The sequence below is a fragment of the Triticum dicoccoides genome, chromosome 7B (assembly GCF_002162155.2).
Source record: "Triticum dicoccoides isolate Atlit2015 ecotype Zavitan chromosome 7B, WEW_v2.0, whole genome shotgun sequence".
NCBI classification, from domain to species: Eukaryota; Viridiplantae; Streptophyta; class Magnoliopsida; order Poales; family Poaceae; genus Triticum; species Triticum dicoccoides.
Window position 1 is genome coordinate 421,077,868 of NC_041393.1, and position 17,950 is coordinate 421,095,817.

The following is a 17,950-nucleotide window of genomic DNA, read 5'->3' on the forward strand; positions in this document are numbered from 1 at the left end:
TTTAGAACTGAAAAATCCAGTCCTCCTCGATCTCCCCCTCCCCCTCTCCTCTGCGCCCACCTCTGTCCGGGATCAAACCCCCCTCCCCCACGAGCTCCTCCTCGATGCGCGGCTCTCTCGATCCCGATCCATTCAGAGGGGCTGCCCCTTCTCTCCTTTGCTCGCCACTTGGTCGTAGAAATGAAGTCAGGGCAGGGGACATGCCGCCGCCGGTGGCATTTTCCCATCGCGCCTCGATTTGGCCGCCTCGGCGGAGGCTCTCGCGGCCTGGAGGGTCAGCGCAGCGCCTCACCTTGGCCTGGAGGCTGGCCGCCATGGAGCTCTCCTCGGCCTTGAACTGGGGCTCGACGGGGCCTCCCGGCCCGGTTCATGGCCGCAGCCGTCTCGGCTGTGCACGCCGGCATCATGACATGGTGGCCAGGCACTAGTTACTGCCGCACCCGACCCCAGCGTGCCCGAGGTGCCTGCAGGCCTCTCCACCATCTCTGCTCCTGGTTCGCTCTGTTTCCTCGTGGATGCCAAAGGGGGTCGTGAGCATTAGATTGGTTTTTGAGCATTAGATCCATTAACTGAAAGATATAGACATACTCTGTAATCTGTATGTACAAAGCTAGCTAGCTAGCTACTACAAGCAGCTTAATTGATTGTTGTATGAGCAGCTTCCTGCTTGATGCTTCATCTGCACGGTACGCTTGCTTGCATTTTTATTAGATAAGTGTCGGCTTTCTGAGTTCAATCCCCCAACTAATAATGGTGCCAAATACCAGGTTTTTTTCTACATACATGGATGCTTTCATGATCCACTTTACATTTGTTTCCCCCCTGGGTTCAGTCTGAATCTTTACATTACACTTAGAATCCTACCATCACCGTCGCTGTCACTCTGCATACAACATTAATTCTTATATCTGAATCAGGTTGGTTAGCTTTCGATGTAATATTATCCGTCTTGCCTAAAATAAATCCACATTCTTACACTTTGGTTTCTTATTATACATCCTACAGTCACTTTCTTCTTATAAATATTTTTTAGCAATTAGCGTAGATCGAGATGAGTTTCTTTCAACACATTTTAAGACATAATGTCATATATTAGATGTTATATGTGCGTCAACAGAGCAGAGGATTCAGGTTTAGTCATCATCTGCATTGCATTTGATTCAGATTACTATAAGATGATTTTTAATAGATATTTGGTCTTACATGAGTCACATTGGATTTTTTTCCTATAGATTCAGAGTAGTATTTTCATGAACCTATCACTGATACTTTGCCTTTCATGTTCATTCACATATGTCTGGTTTACCCACACAAGGGCACAATGATGAATTTTACGGAGGATGCTCCTGGTACACAACATCCTTACTTCATAATCACCTATCTGAATGGTGCAGAACATCAATGCTTTGTTAATGCTAAGTCCCATGATTGTTTTTGTGTGCAGTAAAGAAAGGCTCTGTTCTCTTAACAAGGATGGAAAGTATAACGGCATACAAAAACCAACGTGGACAACCCAAATCTGGTAAATTATTTAGTATTTGCTATAATGCATAAAATCTTGGTGTGGGTTAAATAGCTAAACCTTCAAGACTACTAAATCTTTTACAGGAACTCCAGAACAATCTGACATTCCAGTGTCTGCTAATGACATGTGTTCCCTTGCTGAATGGCCATCCCATGCTCGCCGCAACCGTGCGCGACTACAAGATAGTACTTGCTTTCGTTTACATCCGTGTCATCATTTCTTACAATCTAATGCTGAGTAATACAATTTTTCTTGTATGATTTGGGCTGTAGAAGCTGGTGGACAGAAGAAGAAAGGGCGAGGTGTTCTAAAAGGTTTTAAAGCATCTAAGAAGCGTTCTGCCAATGGATCTGCAAAGCTAAATATTACATTCTCTGAAAAATTGGGTGGTACAGTAGGTATGAACTATCGTTCGTTCAAGGATGACGTGGTAGTCATAATGAAAAGAAAGTTACCACTCATTGGAGTGAGGACGTGGTCGGACATTCACCCTACCATTCATCGACTCATTGTTGCATATATGATAGTGCGTACAATATTTTTCACATGTGTTATCTTATTTTACCATCGATAATGCACTGCTTATGTATATTTATTTGTTGTATGCTTTACAGGACAGATGGGACCTGGAAGATACACCAGAAACAGAAGAAAAAGTTCTCAAAATTGCGAAAGAGAGATATAGAGGCTGGCGATCAACTCTAAGCTCCACTTACAAGGCATACAAAACAGATGCAGCTAGATTGGCTAATCTGTCAGAAGATTTACAACCAGAAGAGTGGGAATGGATGATTGAGTACTTTGGCACTGATTCAAAATTTCAGGTTATCTCTAAGATCACGATTTGTCTATTATGTGTTAAGGTGAAATGGCTAGTCTCATTGGTTATATCTGGTTTCAATGAATTGATAGGAACGCAGCCAAAAGAACATTGATAACCGTAAGAAACAGAAGACAAAACATATAATCAGATCAAAATCTTACTCGCAAGTTAGTTTTGAGAAGGTACAAGTCCAACTAAATATGTATGCCTTGCTGCTAAATATGGTGTCATGTTTCAAGCATCTCATTGTTATATTACTTGCAGAGAAACTTGGAAACTGGAGAAGAGCCAGATTGTATTGCTCTATGGGAACTCACCCACACAAACGATGGAACATGGTCTAACACAGATTCCCAGAAAGTTTACGTGAGTACACTGACTTTTGGTTATTCTATAGTTAGTCAATGATGTGCATTCGACATGTTTCATCATCAGATGCGATTATTCATGCGTTGGACCGTGTTATTCTTGTTTCATCTTTTATAGTGTCAATATTGATGCTGCACCTATAATTGTTCCTATCATTTTTAGGACCAAGCACTTCAAGAGGTTAAAAACAAAGAAGCTGAAACTGAAGGTCCACTTTCAAGTGAGCAGAAAAACAATGTTTTCTAGACCGCTTACAAAGACACTCTGGAATGCAAGTCATCGCAGCCTCGTGGGTACGGATACATGGCCAAAACTTCAACTGGTTCTGAAAAGTTCCGTATCCAGATTGAAGAGCAAGCTCGTGCTACAGCAGCCACCCAGGAGCGAAACTCTCAGCTCAGCCAGCAGGTCAATGACTTAGAAGATCAACTACAAGATGAACGCGCTAACACACAAGAGAGGATTAACTTGGAGCATGCTGAGAGAGAACAACTTGAGGAGAGGTTAAAAGAAGAGCGTGCTGAAAGGGAAAGATTGTTGCAAGAGGAGCGAACATCAAGACTGGAATTTGAAAAAAACATTATGGCAAAGTTTGTACAATTGAGCAAACAGATGGAAACCCAACAGGCGATGGTGATTACTATATGCTTCTGACCTTGTAAGATTTATGTTGCTTACTTGCATTCTAAAAGTGCACATCTATTTACAGGTTCCTACGAAGAGGGTTGACAAAGAAAATAGTAATCCAAACTTGCAAAATATTCTTTCATAGACATCTAGTCCTAATAAGACTCCAGGTTCAAGGCCGACTGCTATTTCTTCAAATGCGCTCATACAAGCTGCAGCAAGGCAATCTCGAATGTTTAAAGCAATGGTAAGTCACAACCTTGCTTCCTCTTCATGTTCACCTGCATTTTATACGTCATTGGTCTTCATAATTAGCTAGCTGCTTCTTCTCTTTTACCATGTGTTGTTGATGCATCGAGTCACAACTTAAACAAAAAACGAATATGTGCTAGCTAGGGACATGAACTTAACTGGAACTATACATCTAGTCATAACTTAAATCAATAGCAGGAGCTTTTAGTAGATGTACGATCGGACGATGGTACCATTCTGTATGCACGAGCAGGATGTCATGATCATGCGCGTGATGCCTTCGCTGATGAGTCCACTGCAATGTCCCATGTAGTATCTCTTCCTGTTGATATAGGAGTCATGAGGGTCGTTTTTTAAACGGACTCGCAACTCCTGATGGAAGCACTTAATATCAATAAGGTGGACTTGTCGGCCTATGCTGCTGTTATTGATGATACCAAGTACCCGCTCATATTATGGTTTTCTTATTATGAAATAAATGTATGTCGTCACTCGGCAAACTTTGTTGCTCATGAGCTTGCTTGTCTTGATAGGATGTTAGAACCTAACTGGAATGGGGGGCCGATGTACTAGCCCTTGTGGCTGCTCTGTGTTTTGGGTGATTCAGCCCAACACCATTAAGTTAAAAGCAATGTTTTTTTCTCAAAAAAAACTTTTAGTAGATGTACTTTAGGTTATGCCTTAGCCATTCACACTTGGTATAGTTGTTCTGATGCCTTAGTTACATGCTTGCTGACACAATATTAGCTAGTTAGTCTGGCAATAGTTTTTAACAATGGAGCTGTCATAATTATATGGCGTATGTTATGTTTGACTCATTAACTAGAACTTTTTTTATTTCTTGATTGCAGGATCCAAAGAACTAGCTGGACTGGACTCTAGATCACGGGCAGTTTAGTCTTCGAAGTTAATTAGGATGGCTAAATTACATTTGAGTTTTATTTGATGGACACTTTCTATCAGAATTATGAATTGTATGAATCTACATATTATACATATGGTTTTGAATATTGTAATTGAAACCCTGTAAAAAAAATTACGGTTGCAATAGACTATTACCACAACCCACTTTTGGTTGCCACATGCTAGCACCACTAAAAATATAGTGTTGCATCATATCTCAGTTGCTACGCCTATCTGTTTTGTTGCACTAGGATGTTGCAACGGAGCACTTTATATTGTTGTAATAGCTTGGCGCCACAAAAAATTTCATGATGCGATAACAGTTTAGCGCCACCAAAGTAAGTTTGTTGAAATAGAGTATCGCCACAGAAAGTTTAAATTGTCGCAATAATTTCTTGCTACAAAGATGTTACTTGTTGTGATACCTATTTGTCACCATCAAAAGAAGTACATTGCAATTTCCTGTTACGACGATTGGAATATTTGTTGCCATAAGTTAATGCCACAAGCGCAGTGGGTCGTGGAAACATGCCTAATGCCACGAAAATAAGAATTGTTGCCATAGTTTATTGCCACAAGTATAGTGGGCCGTGGCAACATGCCTGATGCCACGAAAATAAGGATTGTTGCCATAGTTTGTTGCCACAATTGATTATTGCCACGAAAGAGTAATGCGCCATGAAATGGCCATCATTGGCATAGGTTGTTGCCACAAATGTCTATCGCCACGACATATCAGTCTCCACAATTCGGTACATGTTGCATTAAAGCTATCTCCACAAAGAAAATTATGACATCAGGTGAGTGTTGCCACGGGAAAACATGTGGCAACATCCCGCATGGATGTTGCAATAGCACACTTTATTGCCACAATTGCCTTTTCCTGGTAATAACCTATTACCATGTGTCCAGTTGCAACGGCTGCCAATGAATGTCGTTTCGTGGCAATAGGTACTTATCGCCATGAAACAACATGTATTGCAACAAATTTTTTTGTTGCAATAGACCCGGATCCTTGTAGTGAACATTCAACGGGTCCCAGGGGGAGTTTTGTTTGCAGTTAATTTGATTTAGTTTGCATAAAGCATGGGACTGGGCATCCCGAAGACCAGCCATTTTCTCATGAATGAGGAGCGGAGTCCACTCCTCTTGAGAATAACCGCCTAACATGGAAGATAAGGGCAGCCCTAGTTGAAACATGAGCTGCTCGAGCATACAAAACAGAATTTCATTTAAAGGTTTGGAGTTTGGCACATACAAATTTACTTGGAACGGCTGGTAGATACCGCATATAGGTAGGTATAGTGGACTCATATGGAACAACTTTGGGGTTTAAGGAGTTTGGATGCAAAAGCAGTATTCCCGCTTAGTACACGTGAAGGCTAGCAAAAGACTGGGAAGGGACCAACTGAGAGAGCGACAACAGTCGTAAACATGCACTAAAATTAATTTACACCGAATACAAGCATGAGTAGGATATAATCCACCATGAACATAAATATCATGAAGGCTATGTTGATTTGATTCAACTACATGCATGAACATGTGCCAAGTCTAGTCACTCAATTCATTTAAAGGAGGATACCATCCCATCATACCACATCATAATCATTCTAATAGCATGTTTGCATGCAAGGTAAACCATTATAACTCATAGCTAATCAAGCATGGCACAAGCAACTATAATCTCTAAATGTCATTGCAAATACGTTTACTTCATAATAGCTGAATCAGAAACGATGAATCATCATATTTACAAAAACAAGAGAGGTTGAGTTCATACCAGCTTTTCTCATCCCAATAAGTCCATCATATATCATCAATATTGCCTTTTGCTTGCACGACCGAACGAAGTGTATAATAATAAGAGTGCATGTGCATTGGACTAATCTGTAATCTGCAAGCATTCAACTCAAAAGAGAAGACAAGTAATATGGGCTCTAAGTTAAATAAACAATCATGCATATAAGAGCCACTAAGCAATTTCAATATAGTCTTCTCGACCCCCAAAGAAAGGAAAAGAAAATAAAAACTATTTACACAGGAAAGCTCCCAACAAGCAAAAGAGGAAGGGGAAATATTTTTGGGTTTTCTTTTTAATTACTACAGCAAGGAAATAAACTACTACTAATTCTTTTGGGTTTTCTTAAGGTTTATCAAACACACAAGAAGAAATCAGAAAAAAGAAAATAAACTAGCATGGATATTACAGTGAAAGAGTATGAGCACCGACATCTAGCAATGAGTGTGTGAAAACATAAATGTAATGTCGATGGGAAATACGTACTCCCCCAAGCTTAGGCTTTTGGCCTAAGTTGGTCTATTGCCAGGGATAGCCTGGCGGATATCCGTAGGTGAAGCTGGGGTCATACTGTGATGCAGCAGCTATCGCCGCCTAAGCTGTAGCATGGCGCCAAGCAGCCTCCGCTCTCCTCTCGTACTCATCTGCCTCCTCTCTGGTAATAATATATCTTCCTTTTGTCTGTAAATCAAAGAAGGCAGGAGCAGGAAGAGCAATATGGACTACATGACGTTTGTTAAAGATTAGTCGATACTGGAGAGGTGGTTCAGTCCTCTCAACAAACTGGTGAGATGCCATAGAATCAAAATCTAAATAAGACGGGGGTAACTCCATATCACCCTCGCGAATGTCTATCTCAAGAAAATTAGCTAAGAGGGTTGCATAAATTCTATGTCTATTCTGATGCAACCTGCGAGCTACAATGGCTCCCAAATGATAAGATTGGTCACCTAACACAGCACTTCTGAGGATGCTGAGATCAGGGACACACATGTGACATGCTTCATCCTTAGCATTAATGCATCTACCTATGAAGAGAGCAAAATAATGTATAGCAGGAAAGTGAATGCTCCCTAAAGTGGCTTGTGTTATATCTCTATATTCCCCCACAGTTATTCTAGCAAGAAAGTCTCTATATTCAGATTTGGGGGGATCCCTGACATTACCCCATAATGTAAGTTTGCAAGCAGAAGTGAAATCCTCTAAGTCCATGGTATAGGATTTGTCATAAAGGTCAAACATGACTGAAGGAGAATTATGCGAAGATGAAAACTCAAACCTCCTCACAAATGAACTTGTGAGATCATGATACTTGGGGCATTTGTCAGCTTCAAAGTCCTCAAGACTGGCATTGCGCAAATATGCGCTAAATTCTTCTTTGATTCCGACTTGATTCATAAAAAATTTCGAAGGCCATTCCCAGGGCCTCACAGGAGCGTCTCTTGGTGGTTCCTCGTCAGCGTCACGTATTGCAAGTCTGGGACCTTGCTTCCTTGAGGAACCACCTTGGAACATCCTCCTAAATATATTGTTTCCTCTGAAAAATTTCTGGATTTTTTTAGTAACTTCAAATAAAAGTGAACCAACTTCAATAAAATTGATAGTAACAACTCCCACAAGTGCCTAGAGCCTATATAAAGCATTGGAACTACTTGGAACCATATAAATTTGACATGCAAGCTCAAGAACATGGTCACCTATGCAGCACAAATTTGCAATGAATAGAGCACTAGAACAAAAACTAATTGGACCAATGGAGGAGTCACATACCAAGGAACAATCTCCCCAAGTAGTTTTGCTAGAGGTGCTTTGAGCAAGGAGATCGAAAATCACAGCAACGGAGGCTGGAACTCGTGCTTGAGTTGGTTTTTCGTGTTTGTGTGAGACAGACGAAGAAGATGGGTGCAGGAATAAGTGGAGGAGGGCCAGCGTGGGCCCACGAGGCAGGGGGGCGCGCCCAGGGGGTAGGGCGCGCCCTCCACCCTCGTGACCAGGTGGCAGCTCCCCCGCGGTGATTTTTGCACAGTAAATCCTCAAATATTCCCGAAAAAATCATATTAAATTGGCATGGCATTCTGAGGACTTTTATTTTTGGGATATTTTTATATTGCACGGATAAGTCGGGAAACAGACAGAAAAATACTTTTTTAGTTTATTTCTACTAAATAACAGGAAATATAAAGTGGGTACAAAAGGTTGTGCTTCTAGTTTCATCCATCCCATGCTCATCAAAAAGAATCCACTAACAAGATTGATCAAGTCTTGTTAACAAACTCATTCCGATAATCATGGAACGGGAGAAATTTCGAATAGCACTAAGTTACCTCAACGGGGATATGAAAATCCCCAACAATAAGAATTTCATACTTTTTCTTGACAGTAGGTAGAGGAAATTCTAAACCTCCAAATATAATCGATGGATTTTTTCCAATAGAGTTGATACTATAAACTTGAGGTTGTTTGCTCAAAAAGTGTACCGTGTGCTCATTGCCATTAACATGAAAAGTGACATTGCCTTTGTTGCAATCAATAACAGCCCCTGCAGTATTAAGGAAAGGTCTTCCAAGAATAATAGACATACTACCATCCTCCGGAATATCAAGAATAACAAAGTCTGTTAAAATAGTAACGTTTGCAACCACAACAGGCACATCCTCACAAATACCGACAGGTATGGCAGTTGATTTATCAGCCATTTGCAAAGATATTTCAGTAGGTGTCAACTTATTCAAGTCAAGTCTACGATATAAAGAGAGAGGCATAACACTAACACCTGCTCCAAGATCACATAAAGCAGTTTTAACATAATTTCTCTTAATGGAGCATGGTATAGTAGGTACCCCGGGATCTCTAAGTTTCTTTGGTATTCCACCCTTAAAAGTATAATTAGCAAGCATGGTGGAAATTTCGGTTTCAGGTATCTTTCTTTTATTAGTAATGATGTCCTTCATATACTTAGCATAAGGATTTGTTTTGAGCACATCAGTTAATCGCATACGCAAAAAGATGGGTCTAATCATTTCAGCAAAGCGCTCAAAATCCTCATCATCCTTTTTCTTGGATGGTTTCGGAGGAAAAGGCATGGGTTTTTGAACCCATGGTTCCCTTTCTTTACCATGCTTCCTAGCAACAAAGTCTCTTTTATCATAACGTTGATTCCTTGATTGTGGGTTATCAAGACCAACAACAGGTTCCACTTCTACATCATTATCGTTACTAGGTTGAGCATCAACATGAACATTATCATTAGCATTTTCACTAGGTTCATGTTCATCACCTGATTGTGTCTCAGCATCACAAATAGAGATATCATTTGGATTCTCAGGTGGTTCAGTAATAGGTTCACGAGAAGTTGCAAGGTCCTATCATTTTTCTTTTTCTTCCTCTTAGAAGAACTAGGTACATCGATATTATTTCTCTCATAATCTTGCTCGATTCTCTTAGGGTGGCCTTCAGGATACAAAGGTTCCTAAGTCATTCTACCAGTTCTAGTAGCCACTCTAACAGCATAATCATTTTTCTTACTATTCATTTCATCAAGCACTACTTTCTGAGCCTTAAGTACTTGTTCTACTTGAGTGGTAACCATAGAAGCATGTTTGCTAACAAGTTTAAGTTCACCTCTAATATCAGCCATATAATCACCCAAGCGTTTAATCATAAAGGTATTATATTTTAATTGTCTACCAAAATAAGCATTAAATTCATCTTGCTTAAATATAAAGTCATCAAACTCATCCAAGCACTGACTAGCAATTTTAGTAGGAGGGACTTCAGCTTTATCATATCTATAGAGAGAATTTACCATTACTATCTGTGTCGGGATATCGGGAGGTTCTTCAGTAAATAAGTAGTTGAGATCATATACTTCTTCAACAGGCGGTAAATTAAGACCATGTATTTCTTCAATAGGAGGTAAATTCTTAACATCTTCAGCTTTAATACCTTTTTCTTTCATAGATTTCTTTGCCTCTTGCATGTCTTCGGGACTGAGAAATAGAACACTTCTCTTCTCCGGAGTTGGTTTAGGAATAGGTTCAGTAATTGGCTCAGGAGCTGGCTCAGGAGTTGGCTCAGGAGGTGCCCAATTATTTTCATTTGCCAACATATTATTCAATAGAACTTCAGCGTCATCCGGTGTTCTTTCCCTGAAAAGAGAACCAGCACAACTATCCAGGTAATCTCTGGAAGCATCAGTTAGTCCATTATAAAAGATATCAAATATTTCAGGTTTCTTAAGAGGATGATCAGGCAAAGCATTAAGTAACTTGAGAAGCCTCCCCCAAGCTTGTGGGAGACTCTCTTCTTCAATTTGCACAAAGTTGTATATTTCCCTCAAAGCAGCTTGTTTCTTATGAGCAGGGAAATATTTAGCAGAGAAGTAATAAATCCTATCCTGGGGACTTTGCACACAACCAGGATCAAGAGAATTATACCAAATCTTAGCATCACCCTTTAATGAGAACAGAAATATTTTGAGTAAATAAAGGTAGCGTGATCTCTCATTATTAGTAAACAGGGCAGCTATATCATTTAACTTAGTAAGATATGCCACAACAGTTTCAGATTCATAACCATAGAAAGGATCAGATTCAACCAAAGTAATTATATCTGGATCAATAGAGAAATCATAATAATCCTTATCGGGAACACAGATAGGTGAAGTAGCAAAAGCAGGGTCGGGTCTCATTCTATCTCTAAAAGATTCTTTACTCCATTTAACTAGCAACCTCTTAAGTTCATATCTATCCTGGCAAGTAAAAATAGCTGCAGAAGATTCTGCATCAAAAAGATAACCCTCGGGAATAGCAGGCATATTCTCATCATCACTATCATCATCGTATTCAGGTTCAATAATTTCTCTTTCTCTAGACCTAGCAATTTGCTCATCAAGAAATTCACCAAGGGGCACAGTAGTATCAAGCATAGAAGTAGTATCATCATAAGTATCATGCATAGCAGAAGTGGCATCATCAATAACATGCGACATATCAGAATTCATAGCAGTAGCAGGTTTAGGTGTCGCAAGCTTACTTATAACAGAAGGAGAATCTAGTGCAGAGCTAGATGCCAGTTCCTTACCTCCCCTCGCAGTTGAGGGCAAAATAGTAGTTCGATCGTCTTTCAAGTTCTTCATAGTGTCCAGCAGATATAAATCCAAAGTAACTCAAAGAATAGAGTTATGCTCCCTGGCAACGGCGCCAGAAAAAGGTCTTGATAACCCACAAGTATAGAGGATCGCAACAGTTTTCGAGGGTAGAGTATTCAACCCCAATTTATTGATTCGACACAAGGGGAGCCAAAGAATATTCTCAAGTATAAGAGCTGAGTTGTCAATTCAACCACACTTGGAAACTTAGTATCTGCAGCAAAGTGTTTAGTAGCAAAGTAATATGATAGTGGTGGTAACGGTAACAAAAGTAAAGACAACAAAAGTAATGTTTTTGGTATTTTGTAGTGTTTGTAACAGTAGCAACGGAAGAGTAAATAAGCGAGAACCAGTATATGAAAAACTCGTAGGCACCGGATTAGCGATGGATAATTATGCCAGATGTGGTTCGTCATGTAACGGTCATAACATAGGGTGACACAGAACTAGCTCCAGTTCATCAATGTAATGTAGGCATGTATTCCGTATATAGTCATACGTGCTTATGGAAAAGAACTTGCATGACATCTTTTGTCCTACCCTCCCGTGGCAGTGGGGCCCTATTGGAAACTAAGGGATATTAAGGCCTCCTTTTAATAGAGAACCGGAACAAAGCATTAACACATAGTGAATACATGAACTCCTCAAACTATGGTCAACACCGGGAGTGGTCCCTATTATTGTCACTTCGGGGTTGCCGGATCATAACACATAGTAGGTGACTATAGACTTGCAAGATAGGATCAAGAACACACATATATTCATGAAAACATAATAGGTTCAGATCTGAAATCATGGCACTCGGGCCCTAGTGACAAGCATTAAGCATAGCAAAGTCATAGAAACATCAATCCAGAACATAATGGATACTAGGGATCAAACCCTTCACAAAACTAACTCTATTACATGATAAATCTCATCCAACCCATCACCATCCAGCAAGCCTACGATGGAATTACTCACGCACGGCGGTGAGCATCATGAAATTGGTGATGGAGGATGGTTGATGATGACGACGACGACGAATCCCCCTCTCCGGAGCCCCGAACGGACTCCAGATCAGCCCTCCCGAGAGAGATTAGGGCTTGGTGGCGGCTCCGTATCGTAAACGCGATTATTTCTTCTCTGTGATTTTTTTCTCCCCGAAAGCCAATATATAGAGTTGGAGTTGGCGTCCGAGGGCCACCAGGGGGCCCACGAGGTAGGGGGGCGCGCCCAGGGGGGAGCCCTCCACCCTCGTGGACAGGGTGTGGGCCCCCTGGCCTTCATCTTTGGCGACGTTTTTTATTGTTTTTTCTAAGGTGTTCCGTGGAGTTTCAGATCATTCCAAGAGCTTTTATTTTCTTCACTAAAACAACACCATGGCAATTCTGCCGAAAACAACGTTAGTCCAGGTTAGTTCATTCAAATCATACAAGTTAGAGTCCAAAACAAGGGCAAAAGTGTTTGGAAAAGTAGATACGACGGAGATGTATCAGTATGTGATGCTAGTGGTATGTATTTAGCAACAATATAATTAGCATAGTCAGCATACCAAGGTGTACTATGAGAAACATTTATTGTAGCTAGTTGTTCATCAGGGAAGCTATCATTAATAGGTTGTGGGTCATCAAGAATATTTTCAAGTCTAGACTGGTTATCAGCCACCGGGTTCTCTGCTCCTTTCCTATCAATAATATGAAAATCAAATTGTTGTAGCAGAAGAACCCACCTAATGAGTCTAGGTTTAGCATCTTTCTTTTCCATAAGATATTTTATAGCAGCATGATCGGTGTGAACAATTACTTTAGAATCAACAATGTAAGATCCGAATTTATGACAAGCAAACACCATTGCTAAGAATTCTTTTTCAGTAGTAGCATAGTTTCGTTGAGCACTGTCTAGAGTTTTACTAGAATAATAAATAACATTTAGTTTCTTATTAACTCTTTGTCCTAGAGCAGCACCAACAGCATAATCACTAGCATCACACATAATCTCAAAAGGCAAGTTCCAATCAGGTGGTTGAACAACAGGTGCAGTGATTAAGGCTTTCTTTAGTGTTTCAAAGGCTTCCATGCAATCATCATCAAACATAAGGGAATATCCTTTTGCAAAAGATTAGTAAGAGGCCTAGAAATTTTAGAAAAGTCTTTGATAAACCTCCTATAGAAACCAACATGACCAAGGAAACTACCAATACCTTTGATATCTTTAGGACATGGCTTTTTCTCAATTGCGTCAACCTTGGCTTTGTCCACCTCAATGCCTCTTTCAGAAATTTGGTGGCCCAAGACAATACCTTCATTAACCATAAAGTGTCATTTCTCCCAATTCAAGACGAGATTTGTTTTTTCACATCTGTGCAAGACTCGGTCAAGATTGCTTAAACAATAATCAAAAGACTTCCCATAAACAGAAAAGTCATCCATGAAAACCTCAACAATCTTTTCACAAAAATCAGAGAATATAGCAGTCATACATCTTTGAAAGGTAGCAGGTGCATCACATAAACTTAAAGGCATACGTCTATAAGCAAATGTTGTAAAAGGACAAGTAAAAGTGGTATTTTCTTGATCAGATTGTAAAACAGGTATTTGTGAAAAGCCATAGTATCCATCAAGGAAGCAAAAATGAGTGTGCTTAGATAGTCTTTCTAACATTTGATCAATAAAAGGCAGAGGGTGATGATCTTTTCTAGTAGCTTTATTTAATTTTCTATAATCAATTACCGTTCAACAGTCCATGACAATTCTTTGTGGAATAAGCTCATTCTTATCATTAGGAACAATAGTAATACGTCCCTTCTTAGGGACACAATGAACAGGACTTACCCATCTACTATCAGCTATAGGATAGATTATACCTGATTCCAGAAGTTCCAGTATTTCCGTTCTTACCACTTCTTTCATTTTTGGATTTAACCGACGTTGGTGATCAACAACGGGTTTAGCATCAGGTTCCATATTAATCTTGTGCTGACATGGAGTGCGACTAATGCCCTTAAGATCATCAAGAGTATATCCAATAGCAGCACTGTGCTTCCTTAGAACTTTCAATAATCTTTCTTCTTCATGTTCTGGAAGATTAGCACTGATAATAACAGGATATATCTTCTTTTCATCAAGATAAGCATATTTTAGAGTGTGTGGCAATTGTTTTAGTTCAAACACAGGATCATCTTTAGGTGGAGGAGGACCTCCTAGAGTTTCAATAGGAAAATTGTGTTTAAGAAGAGGTTGTTGTTTGAAAAAGATTCTATCTAATTCATTTCTTTCACGCATATGCAAATCATTTTCATGGTGTAGCAAATTTTGTTCCAAAGGATCAATAGGAGGCACAACAATAGAAGCAAGACCAATAATTTCATCCTTACTAGGCAAATCTTTCTTATGAGGTTGTTTACTAAACTTGGAAAAATTAAACTCATGAGATTCATCACCAAAGCTAACATCGACAGTTTGTTTCTTACAATCTATTTTAGCATTGACGGTGTTCAAGAAAGGTCTACCAAATATAATGGTACAAAAGTTATCTTGTGGTGTGCTAAGAACAAGAAAATCAGTAGGATATTTTATTTTCCCGCACAAGACTTCAACATCTCTAAGAATCTGAATTGGTGATATAGTATCTCTATTAGCAAGTTTAATAGTAAAATCTATGTCTTCTATCTCAGCAGGTGCTATTTCATCTTTAATTTCTTCATATAATGAGAAAGTAATGGCACTTACACTAGCACCTAGGTCACATAACCCATGATAATAGTGATCTCCTATCTTAATTGAGACAACAGGCATGCCAACAACTGGTCTGTGTTTTTCTTTTCCTTCAGGTTTAGCATTTCTAGAAGCTTAATCACAGAAGTAAATAACATGCCCATCAATATTATCAACTAATAGATCTTTAACCATAGCAACACTAAGCTCAACTTTAATTTGTTTCGAAGGTTTGGGGTGTTCTAACATAACTTTTGATAACCACAGTTGAAGCTTTAACATGTTCCTTCATCCTAACAGGAAAGCTGGTTTTTCAATATAACCAGTGGGAACAACTGGATCAACATTCTAAATGATAGTTTCTTCTTTACCTTTTACCGGTTCTTTAACTTCTTCTTTAATTGTTGGGTGATATTTAAACCACTTATTATTAGGGAGATCAACATGAGTAGCAAAAGATTTGCAAAAGGAAGCTACTATCTTAGAGTCAAGTCCATATTTAGTGCTAAACTTCTAAAAGGCATCGGTATTCATAAAAGATTTAACACAATCAAACTTAGGTTCAATACCTGACTCTTTACCTTCGTCGAGTTCCCAATCTTCAAAGTTGTGTTTAATTCTTTCTAAAATATCCCACCAGAATTCAATACTCTTCTTCATAAAACAACCAGTACAAGAAGTATCGAGCATGGATTGATCATTACGAGAAAGCTGGGCATAAAAATTCTGAATAATAATTTCTCCCGAGAGCTCATGATTCGGGCATGAATATAACATTGACTTAAGATTCCCCAAGCTAGAGAGATACTTTCTCCTTCATGAGGCCAAAAATTATATATATAATTCCAATCACGATGAACTAGATGCATAGGATAAAATTTCTGATGAAATTCTAATTTCAAACGGCTCCAGTTCCAAGATCAATATCATCGCATAGCCTATACCATTTCAATGCTTTTCCCTTCAAAGATAAAGGGAAAACCTTCTTCTTAGCTTCATCTCCGGGCAAACCTGCAAACTTAAATAATCCGCAAATTTCATCCACATATATCAAGTGCATATCAGGATGCTCGGTTCCATCTCCTGCATAAGGATTAGCTAGCAGTTGTTCTAACATACCCGAAGGAATTTCATATTCAATATTTTCTGTAGGTGCAGTAGGTTGAGGGGTGACTAATTGTGGTTCCGGTCGAGGTGAAGATACCCCGAACAAACCCCTCAAAGGATTGTTTTCCATAGTAGCAAGTGACAATAAATTTCAGCACATAGTAATAATGTTTCCTTACCAATTCCCACTTACCAAGAGCGCTTCACTCCCCGGCAACGGCTATAGAAAATTGCATTGATGACCCACAAGTATATGGGGTCAATTGTAACCATTTTTGATAAGTAAGAGTGTCAAACCCAACGAGGAGCAGAAGGAAATGACAAGTGGTTTTCAACAAGGTAATGTCTGCAAGTGCTAAAATTGTAAGTAGTAGAGTAGTTTGGTAGCAAGATAATTTGTAACGAGCCAGTAACAATAGTAGTAACAAAAGTGCAGCAAGGCATCCCAATCCTTTTGAGGCAAAGGACGGGCCAAAATAGTTTCTTATGATAAGCAAAGTGTTCTTGAGGGTACACGGGAATTTCATCTAGTCACTTTCATCATGTTGGTTCGATTTGTGTTCGGTACTTTGATAATTTGATATGTGGGTGGACCGGTGCTTAGGTGTTGTTCTTACTTGAACAAACCTCCTACTTATGATTGTAAGAAGCCTCGTGGTTCTGATAGGAAAACGTGTTCCCCTTGTGGCGAAACATAATCACTACCTCTTTTCGCCTTGTATCTTCTTCTACGGGCAACATGGAACGACATGACATCTGTGCTAAAATTTAAACTTATTCAGGGTTCATTTGGCCTTTTTATACACTAATTGAGTTTCATAGGCATTTAATGTCCATAATTCAAATCTGAACCTCAAATACATGCTCCAGTTCACCAAAATGGCTAGAAAAATATACATGCATGTGTCCTTGGGTGCATGTTTAGGTCCCATGCATGCCAGGAATGGGAACGAATTACAACCGTACCAGTGTCATGGCTCGTCCTCAAACATTTGGAATCTCGGTTTTTAAATCCCCATAAATCCAAAACTCACCAAAAAGTCATGAAAGTTGGCATGGTGTCACGTCATGGCGCATATATGTCGTGGTAAAAACATTGTCCAATTTGGGCCAAGCTTTATTACAAACCTCTTACAAACTGGAGCTTCTCTCAAAGAAGCCTTGTGGTTCCGACAGGGAAACGTGTTCCCCTTGTAGCGAAACGTAATCACTGCCTCTTTTCTCCTTGTATTTTCTTCTACGGGCAACATGGAACGACATGATATCCGTGCTGAAATTTAAACTTATTCAGGGTTCATTTGGCCTTTTTATACACTAATTGAGTTTCATAGGCATTTAATGTCCATAATTCAAATCTGAACCTCAAATACATGCTCCAGTTCACCAAAATGGCTAGAAAAATATACATGCATGTGTCCTTGGGTGCATGTTTAGGTCCCATGCATGCCAGGAATGGGAACGAATTACAACCGTACCAGTGTCATGGCTCGTCCTCAAACATTTGGAATCTCGGTTTTTAAATCCCCATAAATCCAAAACTCACCAAAAAGTCATGAAAGTTGGCATGGTGTCACGTCATGGCGCATATATGTCGTGGTAAAAACATTGTCCAATTTGGGCCAAGCTTTATTACAAACCTCTTACAAACTGGAGCTTCTCTCAAAGAAGCCTTGTGGTTCCGACAGAGAAACGTGTTCCC

The 17,950-nt window shown here is 39.6% G+C and overlaps 1 protein-coding gene across 1 annotated transcript; it reads left to right on the forward strand.

Moving 5' to 3' along the window:
- The first annotated feature begins 1,321 nt into the window (after positions 1–1,321).
- LOC119338956 lies at positions 1,322–3,300 on the forward strand. The gene is made up of 8 exons (XM_037611158.1): positions 1,322–1,349; positions 1,445–1,522; positions 1,609–1,692; positions 1,798–2,051; positions 2,140–2,349; positions 2,438–2,530; positions 2,613–2,714; positions 2,880–3,300. The coding sequence occupies exons 1-8, from the start codon at positions 1,322–1,324 to the stop codon at positions 2,961–2,963; spliced, it is 933 nt and encodes a 310-aa protein (XP_037467055.1). The 3' UTR covers positions 2,964–3,300.
- Positions 3,301–17,950: the final 14,650 nt, after the last annotated feature.

Bases quoted from the DNA above. Each gene is read 5' to 3' on its own strand.
- LOC119338956 (XM_037611158.1), top strand. From the start codon at position 1,322: ATGATGAATTTTACGGAGGATGCTCCTG. The intron at 2,052-2,139 runs GTGCGTACAATA...TATGCTTTACAG, and splicing joins TCATTGTTGCATATATGATA to GACAGATGGGACCTGGAAGA. The intron at 2,350-2,437 runs GTTATCTCTAAG...ATGAATTGATAG, and splicing joins GCACTGATTCAAAATTTCAG to GAACGCAGCCAAAAGAACAT.